The 25583-nt window shown below is 38.2% G+C and overlaps 3 protein-coding genes across 19 annotated transcripts; all 3 read right to left on the bottom strand.

The window, feature by feature from the left end:
- Window positions 1-238: 238 nt before the first annotated feature.
- Window positions 239-1279, bottom strand: LOC147547622 (uncharacterized). The gene has a single exon (XM_086665882.1). It carries the CDS (start codon window positions 1277-1279, stop codon window positions 239-241), a length of 1041 nt encoding a protein of 346 aa, XP_086522008.1.
- Window positions 1280-5592: 4313 nt separating this feature from the next.
- On the bottom strand, window positions 5593-11975 carry LOC147547621 (uncharacterized). 17 transcript variants are annotated; one of them, XM_086670451.1, is made up of 10 exons: window positions 8826-11975; window positions 8638-8697; window positions 7785-7966; window positions 7470-7699; window positions 7264-7383; window positions 6899-6934; window positions 6612-6852; window positions 6359-6507; window positions 6125-6243; window positions 5593-6046 (listed from the first exon to the last, which is right to left on the bottom strand). In XM_086670451.1, exon 1 carries the CDS (start codon window positions 11951-11953, stop codon window positions 8891-8893), a length of 3063 nt encoding a protein of 1020 aa, XP_086526577.1. In that variant the 5' UTR covers window positions 11954-11975; the 3' UTR covers window positions 5593-6046; window positions 6125-6243; window positions 6359-6507; window positions 6612-6852; window positions 6899-6934; window positions 7264-7383; window positions 7470-7699; window positions 7785-7966; window positions 8638-8697; window positions 8826-8890. The 17 variants fall into 17 exon arrangements, with proteins under 17 accessions (XP_086526577.1, XP_086526578.1, XP_086526582.1 ...); XM_086670452.1 differs by having other exon boundaries at window positions 7320-7383; XM_086670456.1 differs by having other exon boundaries at window positions 6612-6791; window positions 6891-6934; window positions 7264-7319.
- A 692-nt stretch (window positions 11976-12667) lies between these two features.
- On the bottom strand, window positions 12668-24524 carry RST1 (ARM repeat superfamily protein). Its single transcript, XM_086666691.1, has 24 exons — window positions 23617-24524; window positions 23417-23500; window positions 22630-22906; window positions 22241-22482; window positions 21666-21843; window positions 21378-21565; window positions 21198-21298; window positions 20913-20988; window positions 20308-20439; window positions 20133-20214; window positions 19751-19823; window positions 19280-19448; window positions 18978-19108; window positions 18795-18886; window positions 18328-18422; window positions 17993-18208; window positions 17746-17823; window positions 16412-16594; window positions 15432-16325; window positions 15057-15353; window positions 13956-14618; window positions 13702-13849; window positions 13475-13593; window positions 12668-13302 (listed from the first exon to the last, which is right to left on the bottom strand). Exons 1-24 carry the CDS (start codon window positions 24295-24297, stop codon window positions 12925-12927), a joined length of 5577 nt encoding a protein of 1858 aa, XP_086522817.1. The 5' UTR covers window positions 24298-24524; the 3' UTR covers window positions 12668-12924.
- Window positions 24525-25583: the final 1059 nt, after the last annotated feature.

The following is a 25583-nucleotide window of genomic DNA, read 5'->3' as shown; positions in this document are numbered from 1 at the left end:
TATAAAGATTGTTAACCATAGGTCCCTATGCTAAGACATCTTTTGACCATAGATCTTTGATAAAAAATCGTCAGGGGAGGAACTCAACACTACAAAAGTTCTCTCTAGTAAATTTTGAAAAAGATAAGAGATACTTCTGAATTTGGGGAACATGTAAGACCTTCTTCAATTTGAATGTGGTTGTCCTAGAAGTCAATGTAGTGGATCCTGTACCAGCTATGTCTAGACACTTACCATCTCAAATCATAACCCCATTTGAACCTTTGTAGAGGGTATTAGAGACCAAATTGGTTTTGGTATGTGTCATATGGCTTGTTGCTCCAGTGTCTGCTATCCATCTTTCATCTTTATTGATAGAAGAGGATAAACATGAGCTTTCAATATTTGTAGGATCATTCTCAACTACAACACGAAAATGGGCTTGTTCTTCCTCATTGTCTTGGTGTATCTCTAATTCCTCATCTTCATCATCTTCTTCATCTTCATGCAAATGAAGATTAGCAAAGTTTCTTTGAATAGGCCTAGAAGACTCAGAGAAATCTCTAAATCTCATTCTACACTGTCTTGTTGTATGCCCCCATTTATAACAAATTCCACATGAAACAGTGGTGAAATCAAAGAAATTGTTTCTTGTTTGAGTTGAGGGTTGTCTTGAATTTGGTCTGGATTGTGTTTTCTGACTTGATTCTTGGTTTGTGAATCTTGAATTTGGTGTTCTTGAGAGACCCTTGTTTGGAATTTTCTTAACAAAGTAACTTTCACTAGAATCATCAATTGATTCTTGCTCTTTTAACCATTGTTCGTGGTGGATTAGTCTGCTTCTGAGTTCAGCAAAACTAAGTGCACCATCTCTATTTTGTATAGTAATAACAAACTGAGAGTATTCTCTGCCTAAACCTTGTAAAGCCATTCGACTCAATTCTGCATCACTAACTCTATCACTAACAGCTACCAATGAATCAGCAATAGCTTTAATCTTGCTCAAAAAATCAGATACAGACATTGATCCTTTCTTAATGTTTTGAAGCTTATTTCTTAAGGAAGATTTTTGTGCTTCAAATTCTTGAAGAAAGATAGTTTTTAAGTAACACCAAATATCTTTAGATGTTTTAAGACCTAGAATATCGGAGGCAATGGAATGGGTGATGGTGACTTTAATACAAGCCTTAACAAAACTATCATTTTTCTGCCCTTGGAGATAAGCTGGATTAGCTACATCTCTTCCTTCCACAACAATTAATTGAGGGGGTTCAGTATAGGTGCCATCAATGTAGCACATCTAACCATTTCCTATCAAAGCATTTTCTACTTGATCTTTCAAAAAAAGAAAATTGAAACCATCTAACCTAGTAAATATAAGATTCGTAAGATTTTGATTATACGAAATCTGACCTTGATTAGTATTCATCTTCAATGGTGGAGAACTAGCTTGTGATGAAGACTGTATCTCTGATTCGTTGATGACAGAAGATCAGCTCCTTCTTCGAGTTGCTTGAATCCAAATGATTTTGGAATTCGATAAAGAAAATTAGGGTTCTTGAGAGATTCTTGGTGGCTCTGGTACCATGAAAAACTTCAATACTTTGAAGTTGTAATTGAATTTTATTAAGCTTGAATCCATCAATACAACATATCATTTATCTCTTCTTTTATAGTATTACAAATCTAACAGTTTAGAAATAGAGATTAAAGAGAGAAGAACAAGAATTAACAGAACTTAGTTGTAACTGACTGAATTAGTTATAAACTAATTCATCTCAGTTATCTCACATGTGTGGGGTAAGTGCCTCTAGATTCTTGAACCATCGTGTGAAGTACTCGTGCGGCCTCTTTCTCTTGGGAGTGCCTTTAGCCTTTTTGATTGGTCGTTATTTCTGTTATCTTCATCTTCCCTATCTCCTCTTCTTCAGCTTTGTCTGACTCTCTCTTACAACAACTCGTTTGTTTCTTATTTTTTCCAACTTTATTGCAATAACCAATAAAGGCCAAATTATTTACATAATTTCCACCCAAGTAAATTTATGTCACACTTTTTGTTTATATTTTGCAAAAAGATGATTATAGTCTTTTATGGAACCTTGAGATTTTATTTTCCCTTTAATTATAGAGTTTTTTTTAATTAGTTTAGAGAGTTTTTAACCAAAACAACATGATCACCTGGTTTTTCTCCAAATTATTCGACATGTTCAAAGGAATGAGACACACTCTTTCTGTTTTTTCCTTTTCCCTTCATTTGAAAAGCAATTCTATATTTTCTTTATCCTCTCTTGCTGATCAGAAACCAGTCGCCAACAACAACCAGCCATTGACCGGTCTACTAGTTTCAAGTAAAATTGTTCTTTCTTTTTCTTCCTCTCCCTTCTCCTTCCACTACCACTTCCACCATAGTCCGAACACCATTACCAGCTACCACCATCATCCACTTTTCCCTCTCTCTGTCTCTCTGTCTCTCTCTCTCTCTCTCTCTCGCTCTCTCACTTAGAAAGAAGGGTCATTTCCGTTTTGACCACCAATTTGTGATCAACTCGTTGTTTTAGCCTCCATAAGTGTCTGACAGTTCGATTTACCCCAAGGGTAACGAAAAATTTAACTCTTTCTTAAAGTACTCTTGGGGACCAAATGGAATTAATGCTCAACAACTTAAAAACATTAAAGCCACCTCATATCTCCCTCTCTCTTACATTTCATCACATCTATTATCCACTTCATCTCTCTCGCCACTTCATCATCTTCTCCTTGAAAGACCCGGCCAACCAAATTTTCAGGCGGCCTTGAAACTTAACAAATTAATTATTTTTTTTTCTTGTTACCTCACTCTTATTCCTTCTTACCTATATACTCTCTCTCTCTCTCTCTACATCGTCGGCGAAGGGGTTGCTCCCTTTCACCGGAGAAAAGAGAGAGAGAGAGAATAAAGAAGAGATTGGGAAGAAGAGATAAAGAAGAAATTATTTTTTTTAACTTTGAAGGTCACTGGAAAATTTGACCAGCTATCTATTAACAAGATATAATCGACTTGTGAGTGCGTAAAATACCATGGAGAATGTTATGACAATTGGGGTTTAATATGATTGAAAACAAGTAATCAAGCAGAAGCAATAAGAAATAAAGAACAATCAAGAACAGAACACAAGAGATTTACGTGTTTCGGTTAGTGAGACCTACTCTCCGGCGATAAAGGCGCGATGATTTATACTATGATAAGCAAATAAGTTACACAAGAGATTCGTGAGATTAGACTACTGATATCTCCTAGGGTTTTAGTTTATATAGCCACTAAAATCCTAATCTCACCGCCTCATCGACTCTCTCTTTCTAAATCTGAAATACACATAGATACGCTAACACTAATAACCGACATAAGTCTAGCTCCACATTCCAGCTCTGTCTCGGAGTGTGGCTCTGCCTCAGAGCCCTGCTTCGCATACCAGCCCTGTCTCAGTAATTAGCTCTGCTAACGGGTCCAAAATTCGGCGCCGGAACCTTGTAAGCGGGTTGGCGGTTCGTAAACCGGGTTCAATATCAACCATATTCAAGACACTTTCAACAAATCTCCACCTTGACTTGAATATGCTCCTCTTGACTTAAATCTGCCACCATTATAGCTCAACGTCTCTGAGTCATCATCGTTCCAGCCCTGCTAGGGCTCAACATCTGGAAATCCCAATCAAGTCTAAGCAATGCTTAAAATTGAAAGTTGTAACTTCCTTGATCAACATATCTGCTGGATTATCTGCCGTAGACACCTTCTTCATCATGATCTTCCCTTCTTCAATCACGTCCTTGATAAAGTGATACTTGACGTTAATGTGTTTAGTTCTCTCATGATACATTTAATTTTTGGTCAAATGAACCACACTCTAGTTGTCGCAGTAGACTTCCGCAACCTCCTGCTTCAGGCCCAAATCACCAACTAAACCACTCAGTCATATTGCCTCCTTCACCGCCTTTGTTGCTGCCATGTACTCAGCTTCCGTTGTAGACAGGGCTACCACCGACTGTAGCACTGCTATCCAACTAATGGCACTCCCGCAGAATGTGAACGTATAGCCCGTCAGCGATCTCTTCCTATCAAGATCCCCTGAAAAATTCGAATCCACAAATCCAACTAACGAACCAGAGCCCTTCTGTCGTAAACCAAACCAACTTTCGAAGTTCCTCCCAGATACCGCAGTATCCATTTCACAGCCTACCAATGACCCCTCTCAGATCTGCCCATGTATCTACTTACTACACTAACAGCGTGTAAAATATCAGGCCTTGTGCACACCATAGCATACATAATGCTACCTACTGCACTTGCATAAGGCACCTGAGACATGTACTATGTCTCTTCATCAGTTGTTCGTGATAGTTCCCCTGAAAGCTTGAAGTGTGCTGTCAATGGAGTACCGATAGGTTTTGCCTCAGTCATACCAAAACGTTTCAACACCTTCTCGATTTACGTTTTCTGAGACAAGAACAGTTTTCCAGCAGATCCTTCTCTCTGTAATAACCAATTAAAGCCCAAATTATTTCTTTCACGACTGGTTTGCTAATGCAACGTCTGATTTCTTTCACGACTGGTTTGTTTCTTATTTTTCCTGACTTTATTGCAATAACCAATTAAAGCCCAAATTATTTACATAATTTCCACCCAAGTAAATCCATGTCACACTTTTTGTTTATATTTTGCAAAAAAATGGGTGTAGTTTTAACTAAAACAACATGATCGTCTGGTTTTTCTCCAAATTATTCGACATGTTCAGAGGAAAGAGACACTCTTTTAGTTTTTTTTCCTTTTCCCTTCATTTGAAAAGCAATTCTGTCTTTTCCTTCTTCTCTCTCGCTGATCAGAAACCAGTCGCCAACAACAATCAGCCATTGACCGGTCAATTGGTTTCACGTAAAAAATTTCTTTCTTTTTCTTCCTCCCCCTTCTCCTTCCACTACCACTTCTACCATAGTCCGAACACCATTACCAGCTACCACCATCATCCACTTGTTTCTCTCTCACTTAAAAGGAAGGGGCCACCAATTTGGATTCAACTCGTTTTAGCCTCCATAAGTGTCTGACAGTTTGATTTGCCCCAAGGGTAACGAAAAATTTAATTTTTTCTTAAAGTACCCTTGGGGTCCAAAATGAAATTAATGCTCAACAACTTAAAAACATTAAAGCCATCTCATCTCTCCCTCTCTCCTTCATTTCATCGCATCTCTTATCCACTTCATCATCTTCTCCGACGAAAGTCGTCGGCCAGCCAAATTTTCAGGCTGCATTGGAACTTAACAAATTAATTATTTCTTCTTCTTCTTACCTCTCTTATTCCTTCTTACCTCTCTTATTCCTTCTTACCTCTATACTTTCCCTCTCTCTACATCGTCGGCAAAGGGGTTGCTCCCCTTCGTCGGAGAAGAACGAGAGAGAGAGATAGAGAGAGAGAGAGAGAGAGAGAGAGAGAGAGAGAGAAAGAAAGAAAGAGAAGAAAGAAGAGATAGGTAAGAAGAAGAGAGAAAGAAGAAATTATTTTTTTTAAGTTTGAAGGTCGCTGTAAAATTTGACCAACTATGTGTTAACAAGATATAACCGGCCTGTGAGTGCCTAAAATACCATGGAGAACCTAGTCGCTATTGATTCAACATACACGCAAGTGTTTGTTTACACCGCATGTCATTAAGTACCTGAAACCCGTTGCATTTTTATTGATCTATGCTTGGCAAAAACTACATTTCTCCTACGATCCTACTTGCCAACGTACCGTCAGAAAATAAATGTTCAGCTTCAATTGCTTATCAAGAGGCAAGTAGTCTTTCAGAGACATGTATGTCGAGTGCAACAACTTCGTCAGAGAAACACCCATTGCAGTCTCACTTCTGTCAACTGGATGTTGGTGCTATTCATACTATTGCTGTTGGCTGATCGTATTATTACCAATGCCACGGGTTTCTGAACATTTCGCCAATTCATAGACACACTCCGTCATTGTCCATAAATTGAATACCTCCGGCTCTTGCAACAACCTCCCAGCTTCGGGTCAACTTTCTCTCTCTAAGATGGCCAAAAATCCTGGCCATTCATGACCGATTTAGCTCCATCTTTATATAGAGTTCATATATAGTTCTCGAACTGAAAAGAGAAGCGTACCGTAGAAGGACGTATTGTGATGCAGCTAATCTCTGTTGGATCAATAAGCTACTGTCTTCTGGTACTTCTGTCGGCACATTGAAGAGCTGCAACAACTTCGAACAATGCATCGCAAATACCTACAATTTTGAGTAATCCAGAATCTATATTATGAGGGTAAGGCAGCTATGGTTTGCCTACAGGTAAGTAGGCATTCAAGTATATTATGTGAATGAGACGGTTATGTATACTGACCATCTAACTCTGTATTTAGGATATATATGATTTAAGCTTTCCTAGCTATATCAATGCAATGCGACCAGTCATAACTAATTTAGCTTATGCTTGAATCCTTTTTATGATATCATTCGAGCAGCCCCCTTGTATTTGACTCCACCCGAGACCTGCCCAATTCACAACAAAAAGTTCATGACTTGAGAAGTTGATAAAAAGGAAAAAAGCGTTACTTACTGTGAGATGTTGTGTTTAGGCAGATATGCATAACTACCTCCAACATATCTTTAACTAATCCCGTCGAGCTCTCCCCATCCATCTAATAGCCTCCAACCACTCTTTCAGAGAGTTTGCTTGACCCTCTGTTTGACTGGAATTGAAGTGAAGAGCAGGTAGAAAAAAATGACCCCATGCACTTTTCCATGTTTGCTATATAAAGTCTTAAGAGCTCGATCTGGAGACAGGTTTTCACAAACATGATCGTCATATCTCATGCAACATCTAATGATGGCTCCCTAATCCAGAAATGGCAACCCGGGAACTACGGAAGCACCTTAGTACAGTCTCCACTGTATTCACACGAGCGCATGCACCTTCCTGAATTTCAGAAAACATGGAAATGGATGTCTAATCAGCATCGAGTGTGAAGCTAAGATATGCGTAAAAGAGTAAAAGTAACAAGTTAATTAAGTGATCCTAATAAGACGTCTTTTGACAGGTTGATTAAATACCAGGTGGCATAAAAGCAAGCAAATTTCTCAGGTTTGCACCAAGTAAACATGACTGGAGAGATCTCTAGTACATTAACACATGCATCACTGGTAAGCTAAGGTATAAATTTGTAAAAGAGTTCTTCCTTCAAATGTAGATATTGGTATTATATTCTTAACAAAGTTTTATTTTATATGTGGGACAGCAATCATGACCTTGTAAATAAACAAGAAGATGCAGATTAATTTGGGTTGTAGGGCAATTTCGCCACCTGCGTTGAGAAATCAGATAGACGTCTTATAAAATCGTGTATTCGAAAGGAAGAGGACCAATGTCTGCAGGAAAGCGAGAACAAGTAAAAAACAGCTCATGCATCAAAGCTGTCGAGAGTGGTTCACAAACAGGGTTGAAAGTATTGAACCTCTGATATAAGATGCTTCCTGTGAATAGGAGCACACAGTTGAATCCAAAAATTATAGAACGTAAAACAAGGTAATGTAGCAACTCATTCGCTATCTCTCCGTAACCGATTCACAATGTGGAAGATATGGGAGAAAAATGTATGAGAGCCCTTGCACTGGCACCTAATGCAAAACCAAGGGCAACCATACAAACTCCCTTGACAAGAGAACTTCTGCTATCACAGGGTACCTGAAAGCAGATATCATCAATCAGTTTCTTCTTCTTATGCTTAGAATAACTGTGTATCTGATAGTTATACCGAAATTAGATTTACCTTTAGAAGTAACGATCTGATTTTTTTTTTTGCTTGTGATCAGTTGCACGTAAGCAACTTGAGACAGACCCCAATCCAATTGCTGAAGAGCATCGCCCATATTCATGTTCATGCTTATACAACCATTTGAGTAGGAATTTTGAGGCACTAGTTGCTGTTGTGTGGGCAGATAAAGGGAAAACCTGAACATATCCAAGTAAAATGAGATAAGAAGAGGCACCTGGAAGGCTGGAAATGACAAAAATGTACTTTAAGTCAGTTTGTACTTGGACTTGACTAAATTATCCAGATTCTTGGTAACTGTTTGGATACTTTAAGGAGAAAAGAAAATGATCTTAAACTTTTGAATGTTAATATACCAGGCAGATTCCACAATTGATATACTCGAAAAAGTTCTTAAGAATGTTTAACAGTAAACACTATATATACTTCGTAAATCATATCAGAGAACTATTCTTACTTCACTCTAGCCTTTTGAAATTTTGGCTTCTAAAGCAGATTTGGAATTGAAGTTGGCTTCTAGAAGCCTCAAAATAATTGATTCAGGTTTGCTCTATATACTCCAAGACCTATCAAGAATCCTACCGCGAAGAAGAATATAAGATATCATTTAAGATTCTAGTGAAGTAGAAGTCGAGAGTTCACTGGTTAGCTTTTCAAAACACATGATAGCAACTAGCCAACTAGCAATGCACAAAATCAAATTATCGAATTATGACAATATGTCAACTAAGGGTCTAACTGATGTAACGATGTATAACAACTAATACAATATAGCCACAATAAGATCTACGAGAACCATGTGGTCAAAAACACGGATGCAAAATAGATTAGGAGTTGGATTGGAAAACACCTGTAGTTTTAAGCTGCAGATGATGTAATTTTTCGATAGTTGAAGAAGTCCATTCTTTTACTGATAGAAAAAGCAAGGAGGAATCAGCAGTTTATAAATAAGTAAATATCCAAACAGTGATAAGTCATTGGGGAGGAGAAGAAAAAGTAGTTATAAAATTATATGGTATCGAGGATTGATTAGGTTACCTGGTCAGAGACGAGGATATCCCACAAGACCAAGTATAAATAATGCTCGGCACTGACGGATTTAATCACTCATGTTCATAGACGAGTATGTTTTTCTTCAGCATAAAGGCTAACTCAAATTCTCCTTGTTCTAAACATGCTTTCACCACTTGTCTTTTTATTGCATCATCTGGAAACTTTCCTCTCTTAAGCATCATATCAATCAATTTGTGTGATTCCAATAGTTTTTCTTGCCCAGATAGAACACGAAGAACTCTATTGTAATTAGAATTGCAAGGTACATAACCATAATGAAGCATTTCCTCACATATCTTGAAGGCAGAACTACTTAAGCAAATATGATATTGCAACCTTTCATTACAATGGCAAGGTTGATGACCGTGAAGCATCTCCCCACACGCCCTAAACTGAAGATTGTGACAAATATCACAAATAGATTTAAGTAGTCTTTCATAAGAAGCCTTACTTGGGTATAAGCCCCTTTTATTCATTGCCTGTATAAGTGATAAAGCATCAACTATTCTTCTGTTTTGACACAGACCTTTTATTAATGTGTCGTACGTTACTCTATCCGGAACACAACCACGTGAATGCATTTCGTTGAACAACTCTATTGCATGGTCAGCTTCACCACATCTTGTACATCCATCAAGAAGAATGGTGTACGTCACGTGATTGGGAACCAAACCTTCTTTACACATCGACTCAACATATTCACATGCATCTCTTATCCACCCTAATCTACAATATCCATTGATTATAGCATTATGGATATGCAAATCAGGGACTAGTCCATTTTCTTTTGCATCTTGCATCAGCTCCCTTGCACAATCAATCATTTCTTCGGAAGAATACCAAAGAGGTCTGTGATTGTGGTTGGTTGGCATCTGACTGAGTAAGGTGGCAAGTTTGCCTTTCGCTCTCCCAGACCACTTCCTATTGAGATGGTATCCTCGTGTGAAACACGAGCCATTAACATTTCTACAAACACCACTAATTAATGACCCATAAGTTATCAAATTAGGGTAAATTTCTTCTTTGCGCATCAGATAATATAAATTCAAGGCGAACATGATATCTCCCTTTCTGCAAAACTGATTAATGAAGATAGTGTAAAGCACAGTATCTGGTTTATACCCATCACTCAACATACTTCTGAGATAGTAGTATCCTTTCTCAGGCATGTTCCTCTTGATTAGCCCATTTAGCAGTGCAGCGTAAGTATGAGAACTCGGCTTAATCCCAGACTTCATCATCTTATGGAAAAGGTGAATAGCATTAAAAGGTTTATCACTCTTGGAGTACCCATTGATCAATGTCGTGTAGATAACTTCATCTGCAGCAACACCAGCCTTTAGCATGTCATAAAACAAATATTCTGCTTCAACCAATCTTCCTTTGCTGCAGAAAGCATCTATAATGGAGTCATAAATCGCAACACTAGGTTTCAAACCCCTCTCACACATTTCGTGGTAGACCTTCAATGCTGAAAACAAGTCTCCTCGCTTGCAATGCTCATTTGTCAATATTAAGTATGTAGCTAGGTTTGGAAGCATGCCTTGTTCCTTCAGAAGATCAATGAGTTCATTAGCAACCTCGAGAGAGCCTTCGCGGCAAAGACACTTGATCAGAGAGTTGTACATTGAAAGAGAAGGTTTTAATCCATGAGCTCTCATTTTGTCGATAAAACAACATGCACTGTCAGTTTTGCCACCCGCGCACAAAGCACTTACGAAAATGCTGAAAATCTCACTAGGTAAACACACTTTGCTTCCCAAAACTTTATCAAACAAATTATTGTCATCTTCCTGAACAGCTTCACCCGAAAGACTTCTCTCGAAACTAGATACAAGTGAGCTGTCAATCTTAGCTACTACTGACTGCAAAAGCTTTTTCGCTAAATCAAGTTCGTGTCCCTTTGGGTACCTCTTGATTAAAGACAAATACATAACATGATCAGGAGCAACACCACTATCCAACATCTTATTCAACAAATCATCCACTTTGCTCTTTGTCTTTTCCTTCAAGAGTGTGTCGATTAAGACGGTGTAAATATGCACGGTTGGAACAATATTGGAATCATACATACGTTGAAGAAATTTTTCAGCTTCATCCACCTTCTTCTCTTTGCAATATTTACTAAACATTATGCTATAAGTCACAACATTAGGTTCAAAGCCGTTCTCCAACATCCGGTCAAATAACTCCCGTCCTTGTTTAACATTACCCAACTCAAAAAAACCATGAATCAACGTAGTATAAGTGTAAGCATCGGGTCGACAACCCATTTTCATCATTCTACCAAAAACACCTGTAGCACTTCTCATGTCTCCTACTTTACAATAACCATAAATAATTGAAGTATATATAACGTGATCGGGAAAGAGAAACTGCAATTCCATTTCCTTACACAACATTTCGGCTTCTGCAATTTGAAGTCTCTTACACAACTCATTAATTAACAAACTATAACAATAAAAACTTGGAAAAACTTCATTATCAGCCATTACATTATAAAAATCTAATGCCTCTGTTATTTTTCCTAATATACAAAACCCACGAAGCAATTCGATATAAGCAATTCTACAAGGTAAAGAACGAATTCTATCTAGTTGATACAAATGATCAATGGCTACCCTAAATTTCCCTAATTTACAGTAACAAATTATCATAGAATTCAAAATTGAAGAGTTGGGTATTATATCTCTAGCAATAATAGTATCAGTATAAAGCTCTTCTGATAAATGGGTATGACCTGAATAAATGAGTTTCCGGAGGAAGCATCCATAGTTATCAGAGTTAATATCAATACCACGAGAAATTGCGAAATGGACGGTTGAGATGATCTCTGAGATAGAAGAAGAGTGTTTGATGATGCGGTCGATAATACCTTGAGCAGAAGAGATAAGACCACGAGTGAGGAGATTATCAGCTAAGGAGAAGCAGAAGGTTTTGTGGTCGTAAATGGCGGTTGTGGTGGTGGTAGAGGAGGAGGGTGACCTACCTGCCGGCGGAGGTGGTGGTGGTGATGGTGATTCTAGAGAGAGAGGAGATGATGTTAATGATCTAGAGAGAGAAAGTGAGTAGAATCGATTAAATGGTTTCTGCACCAAAACAACCGCATGCATATCTCAATTAGGGAAGAGAGTGAAATCGAATTGGGAGGGTTTTGGGGGTTTATTTGATTAGGTTTTAATCTGAACCGTCAATATCGTTCAACGGTCAAGATTAAATATGGATTGGAGGGACAGATGGACAATATTTAAAAACTCTAGGGACCTAAAATTAAAAAAAAAAAAGGAAAACATCCCTTTCCGCGTATCGAAAGATGACGTGTCCGGACGTATCTGGCCGTGTCATCTTCAAGTCAGGGGTTGCTTTGTATTTGGGGGTTAGCAGGGGTTGGTTGGCGATAATCCGGGTTAGGCCGAAGTTAAACCAATAATAAGCAGTTTAGCTAAACCGTTAACAAAAATTGATCTGATTAGAGGGCGCACCAACTACATTTGGTCCAACTCTGTTTGATCCAATTGAGTTCAATTGATCAGTCCACTCGAAATACTTACCAATTCAAACACGAAAAAAAAAAAAAAAAAAAAAACAATTATAACTTCTACTTTGATTGCAGATTTTTTTATTTTTGTAATTTAAAAACGGAGCGAAATTTTGAGTGATTCAAACAAACCAGTTTGTTCACCTGCTAGGGTTTTTAGGATCCAGTTGATTTGGAGTTTATTGTTCGCTTTTTATCTGGACTGTTGATCTGGTTCAATGATCTAATCTGCAGATTCTCCAGGGACCTAAAACTACCACAGCAGAGGACAGGAAACTTACTCCAGACCTAAACGATATCAAAGATCTTCATTGATCAACTCTTTCTTTTCCTCTCAATATAAATATGTTTAATTTACAAAATGATGTAACTAATTTAACATAAATAGTTACATTTTACAACAAACGACAGAGACGAAGCTCTATCTCTCTCTATCTGCTAGTTGATCAAGCATTGGGTCAATGAGATTGTATCTCGACGTTGATCAAGAATCAGCTAGCAGTCCTTGATGCAGAAAAGCCTGGAGAAATTGAAAATGGAATTCGTTCAAGGAACCACCATATTGGCGAGCTTCAATTGCTTATCAAGAGGCAAGTGGTCTTTCAGAGACATTGATGTCGCGTGCAACAACCTAGTCATGAAAGCAGCCATTGCACTTTCACTTCTATCAATTGGATGTTGCTGCTGGCCAATCGTGTCATTGCCAGCGCCACTGGTTTCTAAACATTTTGCCCATTCGTAGACACGCTCCGTCGATGTCCATAAATTTTGAACCACGGGTTCTGCTACAACCTTCCAGCTACTGTTGGATAAAAGAGAAGGAAGGGTGACAGGTAAATCGTTCAACACTGTGGCGCGATCAATTATCAGCAGAGGCATATATTTACAGCAAGAACTCGATAGCAAACCAATAAACTGCAGTGCCTGCGGAAGAAAGAGAGTAACAAACACAAACATTCAATTTGGACAAGAGAAAAAAGGAAAAGGAAATCAAGATTCGAGATGATATCTCCCTTTCCACACCAACATCTAGGCCAAGCATTGGATTTCATCACATATATATAGTATAATTCTTGAACTGATAAAAGAAGCATACCGTGGAAGGATATCTTGTAATGCAGCTAATCTCTGTTGCATCAATAAGCCACTGTCTTCTAGTACTTCCATTTGCACATTGAAGAGCTGCAACAACTTCGACTAGCGCATCCCATATACCTGCAATTTTCAGTACTCCCGAATCTAGGTTATGAGGATAAGGAACTATAATATGCAGACAAGTAGGAATTCAATATACTATGAAAAGAGATGGTGAGGTATGCTGACCATCTAAATCTGTATTCAGCATATAGGATTTCAGCTTTCCTAGCTCTATTAATGGAATGCAACCAGTCATAACTAATTTAGCTTTTGCTTGAATCCTTTTTACGATATCATTCGAGCAGCCTCCTTGTATTTGACTCCACTCCGAAACCTGTCCAATTCACAACAAAAAGATCAGATGTCTTGAGCAGTTGATAAAAAAGAAAAATATGGCAGTCACTGTGAGATGTTGTGTTTAGGCGGATATATGTGAATACCTCCAACATATCCATTAACCAATCTCGTCGAGCCCTCCCCATGCATCTAATAGCATCCGACCACTCTTTCACAGAGTTTGCTTGGTCCTCTCTTTGGCTGGAATTGAAGTGAAGAGCAGGTAGCAAACTGAATAATGACTCCATGCACTTCTCCATGTTTTCTGTATACTCTGAGGAGTCGTTAGAAGCTTCATAGAGGCACCCATGCATACCTTTCCAAAATGAAACTCGTAACATGCTTTTCTGATTTGAATCATAAATATGGTAGGAAGAGCTTGATGAACTGAAATAGTCAGTTACGTCATCAAATAGCTTTTCCAGCCTAGAACCTGAGAATATTTTAATCAGATTCTCCAGATGACAAAGCAGATGAGTCTGTAGGTTTAACTCGAGAGTCCTGAATCTGGATAGATCAGAGAGCTCGTCCAAGAAATATAAGAGAGGATCAATTTGGTTTGCATGAGCGAAGGCAAACTGCAGGCTCTCTTCTCTAAGGGTTCCCGTCTTAAGAGCTTGATCTGGAGATAGGTTTGCAGAAACTTGGTCCTCATATCTCATGCAACGTCTAATGATTGCTCCCCAATCCAAAGATGGCAACCTGGGAGCTAACGACAAACACCTTAGTACAGTCTCAACTGTACTCACATGAGCATTCGAACCTTCCTGAGAAAACATAAAAATGAACGTCTAATCAGCACTTGCTATCAAGCTAAGACATGCGTAAAAATGTAAATGTAAGTTAATCAAGTGATCCTAATGAGACGCCTTTTGACAGGTAGAGACTACAAATTTTGAAATGAATTCTTCCTTCAAGAGGCAGAATATCAGATATTTTTCTCTTGATTAATTCCATTTCACATGCGGGCACAAGCGGGACCTCGTTAATAGACAATAAGATGCAGCTTATTTTGTGTAATAGGTCAATCGTGCCACCTATCTAGAGAAATCATATAGAAGAGTCCTCTAAAATCGTGTATTTGAAGGGAATAGAACCAATATATGTGGGGATGCGGCACGTAACAAGAATCAGTATGCTACAAAAGCAAATCATATTCTCATCTCATCTCACATTAATAAAAGCTACTCAGAGAGAAAGCTAACCTCTAAGTAGCAAATATCCCTTAGCCACGTGGAAAGTTGCCAGACAACAGTATCCTCTGAAAAGCTTTGTGACACAGGTTTGGATTGCATTTCTTTGTTCCCAGAACTATCCTTCACAAAGTTAAGTTCCCTGGAGCACCACCGTTGTCTAAGAAATGAAATCGCCCATGATGCATATTTTTGCAATTGCTGATCTTTAGAATCTTGAGCAACTAAAAACATCTCTTGCATCAAGGCTGTGGAGAGTGGTTCACAGACAGGATTTGAGAGTATTGGGCCTCTGATATAAGATGCTTCCTGTGAATAAAAAAACACACAGTTAGATATGAAAAATTACAAATTTTGAAACAAGGTAACACCGCAAAGTATTCTTACCATCTCTCTATGACCAGTCGGCAACGTGGAAGGCTTGGAAGAGATCTGCATGAGAGACCCTGCACCCGCACCCAATGCATTAACAACTCCAAGCATCCCACCGAAATGCACAGTGGAAGGGTAGGGATTTGAATAGCATTTTTGGAATAGTTCAAGTACACTTTTCACATCATTGGTACTGATAGAGTGAACCCCTTCGTCCAAAATGCATGATAGTAGGCTTCCAGCTCCGATGCATGAAGCCATCAATAAACTCTGATGGAAAATACCAGATTTCTTTACAGATACAAGTTCAGAAATTAGTTCCCTGTAACCTGTAACTAGATGATTTATTTCATCTTTATCGATAAGCTCTACTTTCTGACAGAATGATACAACAGTGGGCAGTGCAAGGCATGAGCCAACAGATAACAGTGTCTCAGATTCTGTACGAACAGAAAAACTCTGAACGGCAGGATTCACATGTGGAATCCACGAAGTAAGCAAAGCTTTCATCTTGATCACAGAGTCCTGACCCCCAGCTCGGTATATTGCAGTAACGGAATTCCCTAGACCCACAATAACTCCTGCAGCACCCCAGACATCTTCTTCCAAGTAAGTGCTATCATCGCATGGAAACAGAGAACCTATCTCTGTGTCCACATCATCTGTATCCATTGATACGTATTTACAAAGGCTTTTGAGGGCATTTGCCGAAGACGGACTCAGTTGGCTTAGCCTGAGGGAGAATGCCCTTATGATTTTGCCTAGTAAATTGATTTCCGTTAAATCGCCAGTTTCTTCAGTATTATGACTATCAGAAGCTTCAATTCTGGTAAGAAGATCTTGAGAAGCAAAACCGAGGCCAACCATACAAGCTCCCTTGACAAGAGAACTTTTGCTATCACAGGCGACCTGAAAGCAGATATCATCAGTAAGTTTCTGCTTCTTATGCTTACAGAGTAACTGAGTATCAGATAGTTCTACCGAAATAGATTTACCTTTAGAAGTCCAGTAACAATCTGAATTTTTTGCTTGCGATCAGTTGCATGTAAGCAACTCGAGACCAACCCCAACACAATTGCTGAAGACCATTGCCTGTATTCATGCTCGTGCTGATACAACCATTTCAGTAGGAATTTTGAGGCACTAGTTGTTGTTGTGTGGGCAGATGGAGGCAAAACCTGAACATAGCCAAGTACAATGAAATGAGCAGAAGCACAGAACCGACAAAAATGTAGCTGAAACCCAAAACTCAGTTTGAACTTGACTTTAGTATATTATCCAGATTTTATGCAACCGCTTCCACACTAAAAGAAAATGACCTAAAACAACTGATATACTCAAAAAACTTAACAGCGCCCTAAATCATATCAGAGAAATAGTACTTGCTTTGTACTACCATTGTGAAGATATTGGCTTCTAGAGCAGAACTGTGATTGCAGCTAGAGTGCTTAACAACAATTACATGATATACATACTTGAATTCCAAAGGAATTTAACTCAATATACAAAATAACTACTTCGCAGTTCCTACGATATGATCTATATAGTTATATATGTGTATATCTCTGTATCTTTCTGACGAAAAAATGGCATATGTGTATGTTCATGCTCACCACTGAATACATGTAGTTTGAGAAGTAGATCCAACTAGGGGTGGGAAAAAGATCCGGAAGACCGCTATCCGACCCGTTCGACCGAGATAAAAAGTGTCCATGGACACCCGATGGTCATAACGGTCAGTGTCCGACCGGCCCGAAAGAATTGGCGGACGGTCACGGTCAAAATTCTATGTCGAAGGACCGACCGCTGACCGACCGGTACGAGTGACCGAATAGGTTGACCGACTAAACTGTCCTCATTTTTAGAAGTTGATCGTTGAATTTTATAGACATATGAATATATGATGATCGTTGGCTATAGTCATATAGTCCTCTGGAAGACCAAACATTAGTGCATGGCTTAATTATATCTTGTCAAATGATGATCCACTGTGTTTTTTCTTTTTTATATTTACTTTTGATTTCTTGGCTAAACATCTTCATTTGTAAGTAATTTTGTTTGTGGTAATAAAAATAAAGTTCTGAATTAAGTAAATTTATTGGAAAGTCCGGACCGAGACCGTCCGGTGTCCGACTGGACCGGTAAAATAAACGGTCTTGGACGGTTAATGGACAAAGAATTCTTGAGAGTGACCGTCCGAGTCCGCCCGAGTAAATAGGTGGTCACCAACAGTTTATGTCCGAGTCGACCGGTTCGATGAAGTTAGAGTCCGATACCGACCGGTCCGGACCGATTCCCACCCCTAGATCCAACATATTCAGATTCTTACCATACACAAAGCACCAATGGCAAGTGCTATATTCTCAGCAGACCGCGGAAGTAACCCTTCAGCATTTCTTCTCATTATCTACATTTACAAGTAAATGTCATACAACTTAGAATATTAGGCTTTTGTTAAATACAAGAATATATATATAGCAATACCAAAAAGCTAGTTCCACGACTTGAAACAACTTTTTGGTGAAAAATGAGCTAATTTGAAAAGTGCAAGTTAAAGATATAAGAGGAGACCAAACCTTAAGAATGTCGTCAGCAGCATTTGCAGATTTATCCAACACAGAGGAAGGACTTTTGCCATCATGGTACATTAAGGCTGACCTCATCCAACGTTGCAAAAATTGTTTCCATGATTGCAATGAGAGCAGAGCAACAAGAATATTTCTTGACAGTTGGAGAGAGTCAGCAATTTCTACTAGAGCATTTTCATATGCAGCATGCAGTTTTGGTAATTCCTGAGTAGTAGATAAGAAAATCAACTAAAAAGTAAAAACTAAAGTAAAAGTGATTCAACTCCCAGGTGAAACTTTATTGTTCCACTTATGCATCTCCTTAAAGTTTGTTTAACAAATACCTCAGCTTTCCCCATGCTACTTAGTTCTTTAGGATTGAAGGCACGGCATAATAGAGATGCACCAGGTAACTCATTGGCTTTACGGGTTCGTATTCCTGCAATTGAAAAGTTATTGAGTACACAAAGAGATATTTATGTAGATGGTCTGTTGAATTGAGCCATCAAGAAGTTGTTACAAGTAGAGTGGCAATTTGATCCGAGGACCAAACCCAACCCTTGGCCAAGTGGTGAAGTCTAAGAAAATTTGTCTAAAGTGCACAGACTGGTTTCCTCATTCTAGAAGGTTGGACTCATCCAAACAAAACCAGGGATTTGTTGGCCTAGGCTTCTTCCATAAACGTCTATCTCTGTTTGTTATGACCTCCAAGGAGATCTCTATATCACGGAAGAAGCCGCAGTTTCATTCCCTCTAGATAGAATGTGAAAGACCATCATAAGAATTATTGAAACTACATACACTTCCATACCTGATCGAAATATAAGCTGAGGAAAGACATCCAGCAACTTCTCAACCTTGTTTACCGCAACTCTTTTCTCCTTTAACAGTCTTCGCCGATTGCTGTGCGAATGACAATGGCTAACTAGTAAAAATCCCTAGGCTTTTGGAAAGCTTTAAACAAAATGAGCAATAGAAAATTTTTGAAGTTTACATGTGCTCAAATGTAATTATCTTGGCTTGAAGTTGCTCCATAGCTCTGAGCACATCAGGATTAACCTCAGAAATAAGCATCTCCAAATTCCTTTCGCTAAAATCGGAAATATTCTTTTTAATATGCTCTACCTAGAAATATTACCACAGTCAGAAATTAAGAACATATATTAAACTCTTGAGGCCTTCTCAATAGAAGGAAATACATGGAATTCCCGCAAAAGATGTTAGCAGAAGTGGTTGTTTAGTAAGAAGAATTTGCAAAGAAGATAAATCGCATAACAAACTAAGCAACAGATGTACCTCGTATTGGGTCAAAGAATCGAAGGCCGAAGTTCGTGCCTTCGTCCATTTACATCCGAGTGTGGGGTGGCTAGAGGTTCCAACTTCCCACAAGATCTGCAGAGTACGCTTTGAAGCTTCTGCATATGCTTCAGCATCCAACGCACCCCATCTTAAGAGAATACATAAGCTGCACAGAGGGTAATGATAGTCATTACGAATAAAATTTGTCTCAGATGGTTACGAGACTCCAAACATGTGTCCACTCCTAACCACAAGTGTACAGACAAGTAGATGCTGATCAGGAAACCCAACAGTCACATAACTTGTAACTTAGAGAGTATTTCAGCTGCTCAGTATGACATATTAAGATATCTTGAAGATGGTTTTAACCAGGTATAACGAAATGACGTGTAAATTTAGTAAATTACTAAACAATGGAAAGGAAGCCTTTTACCAAACTCAGATAGAAAAATAGTACTCAAGTCTTACCTATGTGCAACAATAGGGTCTGTAGAGTAATCCATCACATGCTTTGCAATCACATCCCATGCAGTGTAAAAATCTGGAAGGGACATTATTTCCAACAAAATATCAGAAAGCTCGTTATAAAGGACTTACTGGAGGGGAATACATGACATGTGTCACCACTTATAGATGATTAATGACTTCTTAAAGTTTATGTAGCATATATTTTGAGAGATGAATTTGTTGATGCAGATTGAAGGATAAGGAAACATATCATAGTAGCAGACAGATGAGATGAGGTAAAGTATTATAGCAGGAGAGATGAATTTCTATTGACCGTTTAGTATAGTACAAAGTAGATAACCACACATAAGGAAAAAAGCTGATAAGAATATCTAATAGTTACCAACTACATCAGCTTCACAGAGGTGTGCCAAGCTTTGCAATCCTAGAGCTTTAACAGTAGGATCTTGGCTCTCGATGCATGCCTGTTAATCCATTACAGAAAAGGCGGTAAAAAGAAGAAATACAGGTGTTGGTAAAGGAAAGGAAAAAAACATAAAATTTTGAAATATAATTACCGACACAGAAAGGATAAGGTCCACACCCCGATCAGGATTTTTTCTGCAAACATCATGAACGGAAGCAGCCATACTTATACAGATGTCTTTTTCATATACAAATTCCTGAAAGGCCTTTTGTTGCAGAATTCCCTAAGCACAAAAGAAAGAAAACCCCGATAAGAAGGATCTCTTGAAGAGATTGACAAATATATCGATGAGTTTTACTGTTTACTATTTACTGTCCCACGAGAATGGCATTAATTTTATAGCAAATAACCTAGTATCCTCTACCAAAGTAATGAGGAGCATATAACGCTCAAATGAATCTCATCATATTCCTCACTTTACTATTCGCTACTGCTAGGGTGATCCAGTTTCTTGGTTAACCTCTGATTATATTTCATTTATCTATTTTTGGTTTATTCAGCTTCGAGAAGATAGACAAGATTCACAAGAAAGAATTGCATGCTCAATACATACAGTAAAAATCATCCAGAAAATAATAGATTGCCTTACTATCTAAACTTTATATAAGTTTTGTATTTCTCTTCACTATTTATATCTCCAAATTACATCTAACAAGAAGATTGTCATTTCTCTAAGCTAGAAGATCAATTTTTTACCTGCAAACTCCCAAAGACACGATCTGTAACCTCCCATGTCTTACAAAGGATACGAGTTGCTGTAGCACGCAACACCCTGAAATATCAACGGCACAAAATTAGATTGCCTATAAAATGTTCCTTACTACGAGAAAAAGAAGGGTCACCTGATCAACAATAATGAAATAGAAAAAAGTTACCAGGAAGATCTCTTAGCAAGAATTTTGTTTATTATAAGCCGAAATTCTGATGAAATTAAGAACAACATTAGTTCACTGGTACTGAAGAAATGAATTAAACACTCACGGTTTTGTGTCCCTTTGAAGCATCGGCACAATAGTCTGAACAACAAATGGTATCATAGCAGAATGTGAGGCCAGTGAAGGAAGCATTTCCAGGAGTTCCAGCTGCAAAATACGTATGAAGTAAAACACTTCCTCCAAACAAAGTTGAAACTGTCGCATCATATACACAACTATAACTTACCACTATTTCTTGTGAATTTCTCTGATGGCTCAAGAATATTTTGTTGTAGAAAAGGACGGAAAACAACATAGGAAGGGCCAGTTTAGGATCCATAAGACCAACAGCTGCTAAAGAACGTATAGCATTTCTAGCCTCTGAATGGTGCATGACCAAGATGGAAACTACAGATGCAAGTAAGAATGGAATATCTGCAAATTACTTAGCAAAATAGATTTAATTAGTTTAATATTTTAAAATTAATTCATAATATAAGGTACTTGTGAAGTTAAACTACAGGACAGAATGAACCTGTTACATGATTTTCCTGCGACAGGGACATCGGAGATTTTTGTCCGTCAACCAGCATGAAACTGTATTCTTTAAGTTGAGACATCCATGACTTTTGATCGCTATTTATCTCTTCAATGTCAGATTTACCGGTAGCAGCAACATGGAGAAAGTAAGAAAATGATGGTGAAGTTTGATCCTGGATATGAGATTGAAGAAAAAAATATAAGATAATTTCGATGGCAAACTATTCCAATAAGCCATTAACTTCCAATCACACTCTTTCTAAAGACCGAAAGAAAGAATTGCACTTAGCAACTATTCATTGATTCAAAAATATGATAGGAGTCAAGGATCTTATAATAAGCAACTTATTTAATAGGAAAAGTTTAAAGTATGCAATGCATAACCGCTAAGTGCAGTCATTTTGTTAGTCTAAGCTCAACTTTAATGTGTATGAGCCTGGTTCACTTAAAGGGCCAATTTTAGTAAGCATGTGAATTACTCTTACACACATGGGTGACGAACCCATTTTCTGATGACTATATCATCATTGTAAAATATGAATGATGAGGATGCATTAATAGTAAACAAACCTGGGACCAGAGATATTGCAGAAGCCTAGATGCAATTGATTCAGGTTTGCTGATCGACTGAGATAGCTCTTGGAAATTAGGCATTCTTTTTGGGACAAACATTAAGATCTTCTCCAGGATGGAAAGCAAATCAATAGCAGTAGCTTTAACAGATCTTGAAGGAGATGAGACATGGTTCATGACTGGGAAAATCAAGAGAAGCTCTTCACTAAACGCACAATTGGATTCTACCACAAAACGTGCTGCAGCAAAAGGGTACAAAGATGATTTTGTTTAATGCCAGTAAAGATAGACGCATTATATAATAACCCATCCAGATAAAGATTATGTTACACGGTAAAAGTAGTTTCTTTAGCCAATTAGTCAGAAAAGTAACTAAATCAACGTACCATTTTCTCTTTTCCACTGCAATACAAACAATGAGAGTTTCAGTATGCATAATTGCTCATGTTCAAAGTCGGCTTGACTGAGAATAAGAGAGAGGTATATCAAAACTGAGGACAACTCAGGTAGGAATTGCAAACCCAGCTCTCTTTGGACGACCAATATTCGCTTTGACAGTTCAACAATGGATGCCTTGGCACTGAGGTGCTTGTTAATATCAGTACAAAGTGACAGAAGAGATCCCAACAGTTCCACTCCACATAATTGAATCTCATTTGTCATCTGTTAACAAATTGCAACAGAATAAATCAACTCAACTGTTCCACAAAATAAGTTACATGAACCATTATCATCCACATACAATGATTCGATTCGTCACTATCAGTATATTCTATCTCCACACCAAATCATTATAACCAGGGATCAAGACCACTTCTATCATATCATAAGTATAACTTCACCACCAACCCATTTATTAGTTCCATAATTCCATCTAATGAATAGACACACGAATATCGTGATACATACATATGTGGTGCTCACGGAGCTAAACATCCGGTCTATTAGTAGCAACTACATTTCTATAGCTCAAATTCGATTAAATTGCAGTAATTAAGTAATACTTTCATTATGAGCTAATGAAAAAGAGACCTAATAAGCAATCTTTCAAAGAAAAAGAAGAAACAATCCAACCCATTTCATGAGCATTAATCCAAAATTTAACTACATTAACAGGTGATAATTTTTTAACAAATCAAAATTGCTCTTTTTGATTGAAATTGAAGCACATACCAGACCAGTCTCCGCCACCTTCTTCACGACAACAATATATGCATCCACCATATATTCAGCCACATAAACAACATCTTTACAATCCTAAAAGAAGTCCCAAATTATGAATTAGATAATATTACTAGATGATGAGTTTCACTCAAGGTAAAAAAGGGGCAACTTTTAGTAATAAGAAAACAGCATTCTCAAAGTTCACTTACTATTGCATTCTTGCAAGGAAATAACTTCAAGCATCCCATCAGCAATTTGAAAATGGGCAAAGCTTCAGATGGAAAAGAGCAACATAATGATGCTATAGATGACACCAATTGCTTGGCAAACGACGAAGAAGAAGAAGAATGATCTGAGAAGGGTATTCTCAAAATCGAAAAATTCAAAAAGGGTTTTAAGAATTCACAAACTTGAACAAATCCAACTACTACCCTATTCCTAACAATAAACAACAATACTTGTTGAACTAACTCAGACTGAACTTCAATTCGACAAGAAAGAACCCTAATAAAAGGATGATGACTTTCATAAGACCCACCCACAATCAAAATCTTCTTCTGAAAAGCAAAATTAACTAGAAAAGAAATTCCTTTAACAAAAAGATCAACAAATTTAGAATCACAGCCCTCAAGAGCTGATTGAAGTTCTAATAAACCGCGGGAAAAATCCATAAAACCATCTTTAACATGACGACAAATTTCACGAACAGTTTGATCAACTACATGAGTTGAATCTGAGTGAAGACATTGAGAAATTGCGGTTAAACCAGGATCAGAATCAGAATTTGATGATGATTGGATCTTTTGGAATATGGAAATAACTGCAAATCTTTGTATTGAAGGTTGAGGAAGTAGGGTTCTTTGGAGGAGAGAGGAGTAGATGGAGTCCATTGATGTGCAGCGATTAGAGAGAGAGAGAGAGAAGAAAGGGGGGAAGATGAAGAAGTAAAGGGAGGGAAAGATTATATCTTTGGGAGAAGTTTAATTTGTGGCATAAAAGGATTCGGATTCGCGCGAAGTGTACTGAAAATAGAATGTGCGTTTCAGATCTGCCCATGTAACTTGGCCGTGTCAGATACGTGCTGTCCATGTTAGAGCATTCCAATGAAACACTCAATATTAGAAACTGTGAGAGGGTGTTTGATTTTGGCCAGCCCTTTGGGGAAAACTAAATAGTCTCCGGGCTGTGAAATTTTAAAGGGAATATGTAGAATTTTAGAGATTTTCTGGGGAAATAAATTTTAAGGGGAAATAAAAAAAAAACACTCCACCTCACCTCAATCTATTTCCACCTCATCTCACTCTCTCTCCACCTCACCTCACTCTCTCTCCACCTCACCTCTTTGTCTTCTCCGATTTGGTCGCCGGCCGGAAAATTTTCCGCCGGCGACCATGAAGAAAAAAAAAAAAAAATTCACTCTCTCTCTCTCTCTCTCTAGAAACTCCGGCGAAGGGGTTTCCCTTCGCCGGAGTTCCGGTCTGTTGAAGAACAGACCGGAACTGGTCTGTTCTTCAACAGACCGATCTGGCCTGTTGAAGAACAGACCGGATCTGTTGAAGAACAGACCGGATCTGTTGAAGAACAGACCGGATCTGTTGAAGAACAGACCGGATCTGTTGAAGAACAGACCGGATCTGTTGAAGAACAGACCGGAACTCCGGCGAAGGGAAACCCCTTCGCCGGAGTTTCTTGAGAGAGAGAGAATGAAAAAAAAAAAAAAAAATTTTTAATGGTCGCCGGCCGGAAATTTTTCCGGCCAGCGACCTAATTGGAGAAGATAGAGGTGAGGTGGAGAGAGAGTGAGGTGAGGTGGAGAGAGAGTGAGGTGAGGTGGAAAGAGAGTGAGGTGAGGTGGAGAAGTATTTTGCTTTCCCCTAAATAAATTTGTCAAATAAAATTGACTAATTTTTTACCAAGTCTTCACACCCCGGAAACTATTTAGCTTTCCCCAAAGCGCTGGCCTTGATTTTTTAGCACTTATAACTGCTACCACTTACTAAGTGATTAGTAAGTGATATACTTGTAAGTGATATGGCGTTTGTTTTCCATCACTCCTAAGTGTTTGATTTTTATTTTTATAAGTATTATTTTTAAATGTCATAAAAATGAGAAATTGTCTGTTTTGACCTTAAAGTATTTACATATTAGCATTTCATACTAGTTCATTATGCTCGCA

This window comes from Eschscholzia californica, unplaced genomic scaffold (assembly GCF_041429995.1).
Source record: "Eschscholzia californica isolate CP2 unplaced genomic scaffold, dmEscCali1.0.p SCAF_3, whole genome shotgun sequence".
In the NCBI taxonomy this organism is placed as follows: Eukaryota; Viridiplantae; Streptophyta; class Magnoliopsida; order Ranunculales; family Papaveraceae; genus Eschscholzia; species Eschscholzia californica.
The sequence above is the reverse complement of the archived record's forward strand: the minus strand, read 5'-3'. Positions and strand labels throughout refer to the sequence as shown.

Excerpts from the sequence above, each read along its gene's own strand:
- LOC147547622 (XM_086665882.1), bottom strand. The coding sequence starts at position 1,279 with ATGTGCTACATTGATGGCACCTATACTGAACCCCCTCAATTAATTGTT.
- LOC147547621 (XM_086670457.1), bottom strand. The coding sequence starts at position 11,953 with ATGCATGCGGTTGTTTTGGTGCAGAAACCATTTAATCGATTCTACTCA.
- RST1 (XM_086666691.1), bottom strand. The coding sequence starts at position 24,297 with ATGGACTCCATCTACTCCTCTCTCCTCCAAAGAACCCTACTTCCTCAA. Across the intron at positions 20,215-20,307 it reads ACCTTATCCTTTCTGTGTCG|GCATGCATCGAGAGCCAAGA; the intron begins GTAATTATATTT and ends ATGGATTAACAG. Across the intron at positions 16,326-16,411 it reads TTGTTACTGGACTTCTAAAG|GTCGCCTGTGATAGCAAAAG; the intron begins GTAAATCTATTT and ends ATCTGCTTTCAG.